The sequence below is a fragment of the Brassica oleracea genome, chromosome C4, assembly GCF_000695525.1.
Source record: "Brassica oleracea var. oleracea cultivar TO1000 chromosome C4, BOL, whole genome shotgun sequence".
Taxonomy (NCBI): domain Eukaryota; kingdom Viridiplantae; phylum Streptophyta; class Magnoliopsida; order Brassicales; family Brassicaceae; genus Brassica; species Brassica oleracea.
The window spans coordinates 53,681,698-53,691,688 of NC_027751.1; the positions used below are offsets into that span (position 1 = coordinate 53,681,698).

General features: G+C 35.0%; 2 protein-coding genes across 4 annotated transcripts; both read right to left on the reverse strand.

The window, feature by feature from the left end:
- Window positions 1-5,058: 5,058 nt before the first annotated feature.
- LOC106342362 (classical arabinogalactan protein 26-like) lies at window positions 5,059-6,077 on the reverse strand. Its single transcript, XM_013781275.1, has 2 exons — window positions 5,947-6,077; window positions 5,059-5,840 (listed from the first exon to the last, which is right to left on the reverse strand). The coding sequence occupies exon 2, from the start codon at window positions 5,815-5,817 to the stop codon at window positions 5,398-5,400; it is 420 nt and encodes a 139-aa protein (XP_013636729.1). The 5' UTR covers window positions 5,818-5,840; window positions 5,947-6,077; the 3' UTR covers window positions 5,059-5,397.
- On the reverse strand, window positions 5,957-9,919 carry LOC106342361 (protease Do-like 2, chloroplastic). 3 transcript variants are annotated; one of them, XR_001269825.1, is made up of 20 exons: window positions 9,721-9,919; window positions 9,511-9,648; window positions 9,374-9,427; window positions 9,219-9,292; window positions 9,084-9,147; window positions 8,970-9,014; window positions 8,765-8,872; window positions 8,616-8,693; window positions 8,463-8,529; window positions 8,262-8,320; window positions 8,069-8,168; window positions 7,901-7,980; window positions 7,744-7,800; window positions 7,559-7,662; window positions 7,384-7,471; window positions 7,226-7,311; window positions 7,098-7,122; window positions 6,926-6,997; window positions 6,355-6,821; window positions 5,957-6,136 (listed from the first exon to the last, which is right to left on the reverse strand). XR_001269825.1 is itself a non-coding variant. In XM_013781272.1 (19 exons), the coding sequence occupies exons 1-19, from the start codon at window positions 9,835-9,837 to the stop codon at window positions 6,465-6,467; spliced, it is 1,773 nt and encodes a 590-aa protein (XP_013636726.1). In that variant the 5' UTR covers window positions 9,838-9,919; the 3' UTR covers window positions 6,158-6,464. The 3 variants fall into 3 exon arrangements, 2 of the variants coding, with proteins under 2 accessions (XP_013636726.1, XP_013636728.1); XM_013781272.1 differs by lacking the exon at window positions 5,957-6,136 and having other exon boundaries at window positions 6,158-6,821; XM_013781274.1 differs by lacking the exon at window positions 5,957-6,136 and having other exon boundaries at window positions 6,158-6,821; window positions 9,374-9,424; window positions 9,721-9,918.
- Between the last annotated feature and the right edge of the window lie 72 nt (window positions 9,920-9,991).

The window sequence follows — 9,991 nt, forward strand, 5'->3', positions numbered from 1 at the left end:
CTATGAAAATATTGAGTTTTTCGGTAAATAATCTATATACTGAAGCCTATGATCTTTAGTATTGTTTTAAAATTTCTAAATACATTCTACATGTGAATTAGTGAATATTAAACTCTATTTTATGGTATATATGCATCATTTTAATTTTTTGTCAATTAATTTAGTAAAACTTCATAATACTCCCTAAATTGGTGGACTAACCACTATAAAATCGTAATTCTCTAGAGAAACAGAGGCAACAAAGGCTCCAAACATCTTTGACCTTCATCATATGTTAGTGCATGATGCAACTATGCATTAAAAGTATTTTCATATTTTTCAATTTTTTCAAAATCTATGTGTTACTCCTACGAAAATATTGAGTTTTTCCGTATATGCTCTATATACTGCAGCCTAGGATCTTTATTATCGTTTGAAAATTTCTAAATACATTCTACATTGGTATTAATGTGTATTAAACTCTCTTTCATGGTATATCGGCATCGTTTTAATTTTTTTATCTATTAATTTAATAAACTTCATAATACACTCTAAATTTGTGGATTAACGACTATAAAATCGCAATTCTCTAGAGAAACAGAGACAACAAAGGTTTCAAACCTCTTTGACCTTCATCATATGTTAGTGTAGAATGCAACTATGCATTAAAAAAACAATGTCATATTTTTCATTTTTTTTCAAAAATCTATGTGTTAACAACCCCTACGAAAATATTGAGTTTTTCGGTAAATGCTCTACATATTAAAGCCTATGATCTTTAGTGTTGTTTTAAAATTTCTAAATATATTCTACATGTGTATTAATGTATATTAAACTCTTTTTTTTTGGTATATGAGCATCGTTTTAATTTTTTATCAATTAATTTAAAAAAACTTCATAACACTCCCTAAATTGGTGGACTAACCACTATAAAATCGTAATTCTCTAGAAAAACGGAGACAACAAAGGTTCTAAACCTCTTTGAAATCCATCATATGTTAGTGCAGGATGCAAATATGCATTAAAACAATATTTTTATATTTTTGAACTTTTCTCAAAATCTATGTGTTAACCCCTACGAAAACTTTTAGTTTTTTTCCGATAAATGCTATGCATACTGGAGACTAGGATCTTTAGTGTTGTTTAAAAAAATTTAAACATTTTCTACATTTGTATTAATGTATGTTAAACTCTCTCTTATGCTACATGAGCATCATTTTAATTTTTATCAATTAATTTAGTAAAACTTCATAATACTCTCTAAATTAGTGGATTAACTACTATAAAATCACAATTCTCTAGAGAAACGGAGACAACAAAAGTTTCAAACATCTTTGACATTCATCATATGTTAGTGTAGGAAGCAACTATGCATTAAAACAATATTTTCATATTTTTCAATTTTTCTCAAAATATATGTGTTTTTCGGTAAATGCTCTATATACTGAAGCCTATGATCTTTAGTGTTGTTTTAAAATTTCTAAACAAATTCTACATACTGAAGCCTATGATCTTTAGCGTTGTTTTAAAATTTCTAAACACATTCTACATTTTTATTAATGTATGTTAAACTCTCTTTTATGGTACATAGACATCGTTATGCTTTTTTATTAATTAATTTTGAAAAATTTCATAATACTTCCTAAATTGGTGGACTAACCACTATAAATTCACAATTCTCTAGAGACACAGAGACAACAAAGGTACCAAACCTCTTTGACCTTCATCATATGTTAGTGCATGATGCAACTATGCATTAAAACAGTATTTTCATATTTTTCAATTTTTCTCAAAATATATGTGTTAACCCCTACGAAAATATTGACTTTTTCAATAAAAGCTATGTATACTGAAGCCTATGATCTTTAGTGTTGTTTTAAAATTTCTAAACACATTCTACATTTGTATTAATGTATGTTAAATTCTATTTTATGGTACATGGAAATCGTGATGATTTTTATCAATTAATTTAATAAAATTTCATAATATTCCTTAAATAAGTGGACTAACCACTATAAAATCGCAATTCTCTAGAGAAATGGAGAGAACAAATGTTCCAAACCTATTTGACCTTCATCATATGTTAGTGGATGATGCAACTATGCATTAAAACAGTATTTTCATATTTTTCATATTTTTCAATTTTTCTCAAAATATATGTGTTAACCCCCACTTCGGTAAATGCTCTATATACTGAAGCCTATGATCTTTAGTGTTGTTTTAAAATTTCTAAACACATTATGTATTTGTATTAATGTATGTCAAATTCTCTTTTAAGGTACATGGGCATCGTTATGATTTTTTATCAATGAATTTAGTAAAACTTCATAATACTCGCTAAATTGGTGGACAAACCACTATAAAATCGCAATTCTCTAGAGAAACGGAGACAACAAAGGTTCCAAACCTCTTTGACCTTCATCATATGTTAGTGCAGGATGCAACTATGCATTAAAACAACATTGTCATATTTTTCAATTTTTCTCAAAAATCTATGTGTTAACAACCTCTACGAAAATATTGAATTTTTCGGTAAATGCTCTATATACTGAAGCCTATGATCTTTAGTGTTGTTTTAAAATTTATAAACGCATTCTAAATTTGTATTAATGCATATTAATCTCTCTTTCATGGTACATGGACATCGTTTTAATTTTTTATGAATTAATTTAGTAAAACTTCATAATACTCCTTAAATTGGTGGGTTAACCAATATAAAATCGCTATTCTCTATAGAAACGAAGACAAGAAAGGTTTCAAAACTCTTTGACCTTCATCATATGTTAGTGCGCATGATGCAACTATGCATTAAAACAGTACTGTCATATTCTTCAGTTTTTCTCAAAAATCTATGTGTTAACAACCACTACAAAAATATTGAGTTTTTCGGTAAATGATCTATATATGAAGCCTATGATCTTTAGTGTTGTTTTAAAATTTCTAAAGACATTCTGCATTTGTATTAATGTATATTAAATTCTCTTTCATGGCACATGGACATCGTTTTAATTTTTTATCAATTAATTTAGTAAAACTTCATAATACTCCCTAAATTGGTGGACTTACCCCTATAAAATCGCAATTCTCTAGAGAAACGGAGACAACAAAGGTTCCAAACCTCTTTGACCTTCATCATATGTTAGTGCACGATGCAACTATGCATTAAAACAGCATTTTCATATTTTTCAATTTTTCTCAAAATATATGTGTTAACCCCCACAAAATTTTGAGTTTTTCCGTAAATGCTCTATATATCGAAGCCTATGATCTTTAGTGTTGTTTTATAATTTCTAAACACATTCTAGATTTGTATTAATGTATGGTAAACTCGCTTTTATGGTACATGTGCATCGTTTTGATTTTTTATCAATTAATTTAGTAAAATTTCATACTACTGCCTAAATTGATGGACTAACTAATATAAAATCGCAATTCTCTAGAGAAACGAAGACAACAAAGGTCCAAACATCTTTGACCTTCATCATATGTTAGTGCATGATGCAACTATGCATTAAAACAGTATTTTCATATTTTTCAATTTTTCTCAAAATCTTTGTGTTATAACCCCTATGAAAATATTGAGTTTGTCAGTAAATGCTCTATATACTGAAACCTATGATCTTTAGTGTTGTTTTAAAATTTCTAAACACATTCTAAATTTTTATTAATGCATATTAATCTCTCTTTCATGGTACATGGACATTGTTTTAATTTTTTATCAACTAATTTAGTAAAACTTCATAATCTCCTTAAATTGGTGGGTTAACCACTATAAAATCGTTATTCTCTAGAGAAACGGAGACAAGAAAGGTTCCAAACCTCTTTGACCTTCATCATATGTTAGTGCATGATGCACTATGCATTAAAACAGTACTGTCATATTTTTCAATTTTTTCTCAAAAATCTATGTGTTAACAACCACTACGAAAATATTGAGTTTTTCGGTGAATGATTTATATATGAAGTCTATGATCTTTAGTGTCGTTTTAAAATTTCTAAATACATTCTACATTGGTATTATTGTATATTAAACTCCTTTTTTGGTATATGAGCATCGTTTTAATTTTTTATCTATTAATTTAGTAAAACTTCATAATACTCCTCAAATTGGTAGACTAACCAATATAAAATCGTTATTCTCTAGAGAAACGGAGACAACAAAGGTTTCAAACTTCTTTGACCTTCATCATATGTTAGTGCATGATGCAACTATGCATTAAAACAGTTTTGTCATATTTTTCAATTTTTCTCAAAAATCTATGTGCTAATCTCTACGAAAAAATATTGAGTTTTTCGATAAATGTTATATATACTTAGAGATGGCAATCATGGACTTGGACTGCGAGTCTGGCCCGTAAAGGAATGTCGCAGGACGGTATTGGGAAGAGGTTTTCTAGGCCCGTAAATTTGCGGACCTCGCGGGACGGATCTTTGCTGGACTGGGCCTTTTGCGGGATGGACCGAAATGGGTCATGCGATTACATGGACCCACTTTTTTTTTCATTTCTTATTTTACCTTAAAAAACGAGAGAGAGAGGAAAGAGATTCTTGTAACTTTTCCCCTATAAAACATAAGGAGTTCCTGCGATGATGATTCGAGCTCCGGTGATGATGATTCGAGATCCAGCGATGACGATTCCAGCTTCAGTGATGACGATTCGAGCTCTGGTGGTGTTTTGATTTGGTTTTCTCTTTTTATTACACACAACTATAAATTGTTTTATTACAATGTGGGATTTCTTGTTTAAGTTGATTGGTTTTGTTTTCAGTACTGTGAAACAGTGTTTTTCTTAAATTAAATTTGGTTACAATGATATTGTTTAGGAGAAAAGTTACTTGTATATCATGTCACTTGTATAATTTGACAAAGTGATTCACGATTTTTTTTGAAATCCAAAGAATTACAAAGAGAAATGGTTTGATGAAGACATACAATACTTGAACCAAGTTATTACAAAGACAACAACTCAATCACATTCAATCAGATGAAGACATACAACACTTGACTCTTCTCCCATGGGGTCTGGCCCCTAAAGGCTTTTAACTCAAGAACGCAAGCACAAACAGAATTTTATGGCATTGATTTTGATAAAGCTTTCGTGAAGCTTAATGAGCACTCTACAACTCCCTTACACAATTGTTCCACTTGAACATTTATGAAGAAAGTTGTAGCAGGTGATTTTATAAAGACGCATCCCACGGGAAGGCCCACTACTCATATCAACCGTTACAAGTGCAACAACTGCACCGGCCAGATGGCATAGAGCCTCCTCACACGAACAATAGTAGTATTAAATTATACAAGAAAAATAAAGTTTCATAAACAAGCATAGAGTAAAAAGAATACATTGTGAATCTTTTTCTTCAAGCAAGATGTCAAAGAGGGCTTACTCTCTTACTCTGTTTCAAAATAATTTATTAGAATCTGCAGAAAGCTAGCATTAACATGGGGAAGGCCAGAAGCAGAGAGAGTGGTGACGAGACCAGAGAAACAGAGGAAGAAGCAGGAAGAGGAGACCCCACGGGAGAAGAGTCAAGCAGAGGATCAGGAGAGACGGCATCTGGATTTGGTGGACTAAGGCTCGAGGGGATTGTCGGGATGTCAAAAGATTCTGACGGAGAAGGAGACGTTTCGCTTGAACCTGGAGTAGGGAACAGAGGAGATATATCTGGAGACATAGCCTCCGGAGGTGAAGCTGAGAAACTCGAAGGAGCTTCAGGCAAAAACGTAGGTGCAGCTGATATGGTGGAAAGCTGAAACTTCAGGAACTCAGATGTTGAAGAGTGTAAACAGAGTGCAACAACGGTGAAGGCGACTAACAGAGAGACGACGGTCATGGTTTCTTTCTGTGAATGAGTATCTGAGAAGAGACCTTAGGAGGTTAAAAAAGGACGAGAAATTGAACAAGAAAAGATATACAGCTATAGGGAAGATAAAAGACAAGATTGGTGGGTTTAGTTGTGGACCTTTTGCATAAGGGCAGATCACATGAAACGTGATTTGTCATGTTTTGATTTGTGTAGGAGTGTTTGGATGTTTTGATATTCTGAGTAGAAAACAAACTAAGTAATAAAAAAAAATAAAAGCAAAGTAGAGTCCCGTGAAGCTCTTCCCTCGATATTGAAGTGAGTGCCAGCTTTTAACTTGTTCCTGTTTCTGCAATAATCATAGGTTTAATTATGGTAAGAGCAGACATTACTGCATTTCATTTCTCATCAAAATCAGACATTAAGTATAAAATGTTGACTTTCTTCCACTAGACTACTACACTCATCTGAACACAAGGGAGAACAATCTTATGGGGAATTTTCTATCAAATTCAGCCCCTAGAGATCTGAAGAAATAAATAAACTGAGCTTGGAACAGGTCAAGACCTTATGAATGAGTATGAATCTGAGAGCTTTCCCATAGGCTATGGGAAGCTCCCAGCAGCTTCCGTCTGCGGATTTTTTTTTTTTTTTTTAAACTCTGTTTCTCTGAACCCTTATGCCCACACCAGTCCATCGAAGCCAATTTCTAGATTTGACACAGGGCTGTCTCCAAAACCTTGGTCAAGTGCTTCGTTGTCATGTACTGGATCTACATATGGCTCACGCAGATCAGCGGATCTTTCTGAGGGAATTCCATAGTCTTTGAGGATGCACAAAGAAGCCGAATTCGAAGCTTCTCTCTCCAACACGGCGACATAGTTGTCTTCAAACTCAAAAACCAGGTACTTGTCATTGCACATGTCAATGAGGTGTGCCAGATGATGGATGTTTCTTATATGAGTTCCATTGAACTTCAGGACCTGCTGGTTGTTCATGTCTTCATAGCCAATGTTTACTTCATTTGCCAAAACCTACAAATATGCTCATCCAATGAGAAAAAAAAAACTAAAACTAAAGAAGAGTGCTATTACATTCGCCAAAATGCACATGGAAACAAAACGTCGTTATGGCTTGCCTGTGATAGGATGACGATTTGTTCTCCTCTGAACCTTGCCACGGAGTAGCGTGCCTTTGTTAGCAATTTCAACTACAAATTGGGAGGAAGACAGACTAAGAATGAGAATGCAAAAGCAGTTACGCTCGATTTATAAATTAACCTAACACAAAGTTTATTAGAGTGAGCTTACGCCTATGCTGTCCTCGCATTCCTCCCTGTTCATACCCCCCCAAAAAAAAAAACAATTAGGCATTTGCGAAAAAATGAAGAAATGTTTATATTTTCTTTTGCATACTAGCAAAACTGAGGAGAACATACTCTATCAGGGGTTCTGAGAGCGGAGTAAACACCAAACCAGCAATTATTATGTATGATGGCTGACCTCCATCAATATGGTACGGGACCTGTTTAATCATGAAAGGCGATGGAGCTTTAGTATGGGAAGCTTAAAAATTGGTAGATGCAGACAGTCATACCAGGTGCACTCTTGGCCTCAGAACAACTTGAACTTTCTTAGGTTCTCCTGCTCTAATGATACCAAGCTCTACGATATCACCTGCAAATCTGTTCAAGTACAATGAAAAGCCACAAAATAAAGAACAGCAAAGTAAATCATTACACTTGTGGACAACAGAAAGAGATGCCTTTTACTTTTGACTGATGAGATAACGGAATGCAATGCGTTCACTTGATCTGAAGGGTACAGTTCCTTCACATCCCACACGTAGATCATCAAAACTTACAATCACATCTCCCTGATTCAACAATTAGCACTAGTCACAAATCAAAAAAAAATTGATTGTGGAAATAAAAATCCTAAGATCAATGCGGTTTACCTCCTTCAGGACTTTACTTGCATCAGATGTAGGTTCAACTCTTCGCACCAACACCCCCTTCAAAATTAAAGTTAAATCACCTTGAGAGTAAAGTGGAAGTAAAAATCTATGTTGGCTTATCATACAAAAGACACACAACGTAGCAAAGCAAATGTACCTCATTTGTAGGGACTTTTAGGCACTCCCGCAGAGCTGGATTTTCCAATTTCTGCAGCAATACTCCAAGGCAAGGGTAACCTGCAGGAGTAATAGCTTTAAAAATTAATAAACAAGAATGACAGAAAGGCTCAACCAGAAGATTACCATATGAGAAAACTCTTCTTACCAGTGTACTTTGCGTTCCTCTCATAATCAGTCAAGAAGTGAGAAACAACTGTTGTTGGAATAACGTATCCAATATTTTCGGTCTCTTCGGATCTGTAAACCTGTAAGAAGTCTCCTGTGAGGGCATAGGTTTGGAAAGAGAATTCGAAAATAGATGCTATGCAGCTAGCTGAATATCCCACCAAAGAGATTACCTGAAATGCTACTCCAATACATTCCCCCTGGTCGTTGAAAGCAGGGCCACCACTATTCCCTAAAATCTAACAAGTTTAAGAAGTGGCTATCACAATAATACAGATGAATGTCCTCCGTGAAAAGAAAAGGTCATATTCAAGTTTTAGAGCAAAGTGCAATAAGGAAAACCATATAATTAGATATGATCCACTTCCACTGACCTGGATTAATTGCTGCGTCGATTTGAATGCCAAGCAAGTCAGATGATCCATGAGCATATGATGTTACCTGCATTGCATTCCCAAAGTTTTTCAAACCTCTATACACAGCAATATGGTGGGGCACAGAAAGTAAAGTCAAAGATATGGGGAAACCTCGATACGTGATACAACCCCTTTTGTAACAGAGATAGTATCTCCTCCCAGAGGATACCCAACGACAGTAACTGAATCCTGAAAATCAAGGGAAACAATGAAAAGCTATGAACAAAATGAAAAGAGGAGGAGAATTATGTGATGAGAACCTGAAGGCGGGGTAAATGGCCAAAGCGAAGTGGTTCAGCTCCTTTCCAGAAATCCTCGCTTTCTACAGAGAGCAAAGCGATGTCACAGTCCACACCTCTTACCAAAACCTGAACAGAGATACAAAGAATTAGAATAGTGGTGGGTAAATCAAAGCAGAAGATAAAAACACAAAAGTAAGTAAGGATGCAGGATGCAGAAACTAACCTTAGCCACGTACTTTCTATCATCTCCTCTTCTCTTAACTTTAACCTGATCAAGAAAGAAAGTTAAGAAGAAGAAGAAGAAAAGGGGAAAGTAGAAAAGAAGGGGAAAGTAAACCTGGGTATCATGTTCGACGCAGTGGGCATTGGTCAAGAGCTTGCCATCTCCAATCATAAAAGCACTGCACACGCAATTAACTCATAAGGACATAGAGAGAAATAAAAGAAAGAATCTGAAAATGAAGAGAGTTGCCTTCCAGTGCTGGTAAACTGTCGTTGCTTCTGCCAAGGGAGGGAGTAATCAGGCGCTGTATGAGTGCAGTAAACCTGAGAAACAACAACCAGAGGATAATGAAGGAAGCAAGTAGATAGGGTTAAAATGATTGAATGGAGAAGAAAAGTGTAAACCTTAACAACGGCGTCGAGAAAGGAAGCATCGTGAATCTTGGCAGGATCAGTCTGCTATGTGGAAATGTCAATTATTAGATTAGAGTCAGTCATTGACCAAAATTAAATAAATAAAATGTGAAAAGGAGAAGCAGTACCCGCAAATCAGTAGGCTGAGACTCCTTTTTATCCTTTTTCTGTTGAGAAGACCCAAACGGCGACGACTTGAAAGCCATCGGTTGGGGTCCATCGTTACTACTATGTTCATCTCTCACTCTCAATGTGTACTTCTTCTTCTGTAAGATCAAAGACATTGGAAGAAGCTGCTTGCTAACAAAACAACTTTGAATTGGGAATTGTATCAGTACCTCTGGGTTTAGTTTACAACTCGAGCTAGCTCGGAAACAGAGGGCTGACGAAGATTGGAGGAGTTTAGCGGGTGCATTTACGAAGGAGACGCCGCAGCATGCTACCGAGACAGCCATGTCCAACGCCGGCTACAGACGACTGAGGGAGAAGAAGAAGAGTGGTGAGGGAGGACGGAGTCGGACTCTTATTTCTCTTTTTTCCATAGTTTTTCTTATCCACTTTTGCTCCTCTCGGGATATTTTGGTCATTAACACCCCCCCCCCCCCCCCC

What these genes read in the sequence shown, in the direction of transcription:
- LOC106342362 (XM_013781275.1), bottom strand. Translation starts at nt 5,817, where the DNA reads ATGACCGTCGTCTCTCTGTTAGTCGCCTTCACCGTTGTTGCACTCTGT.
- LOC106342361 (XM_013781272.1), bottom strand. Translation starts at nt 9,837, where the DNA reads ATGGCTGTCTCGGTAGCATGCTGCGGCGTCTCCTTCGTAAATGCACCC. An exon ending in TAAAAGTCCCTACAAATGAG is followed by an intron (nt 7,801 to 7,900) that starts GTACATTTGCTT and finishes TTAATTTTGAAG; the next exon opens with GGGGTGTTGGTGCGAAGAGT. An exon ending in AAATCGTCATCCTATCACAG is followed by an intron (nt 6,822 to 6,925) that starts GCAAGCCATAAC and finishes GCATATTTGTAG; the next exon opens with GTTTTGGCAAATGAAGTAAA.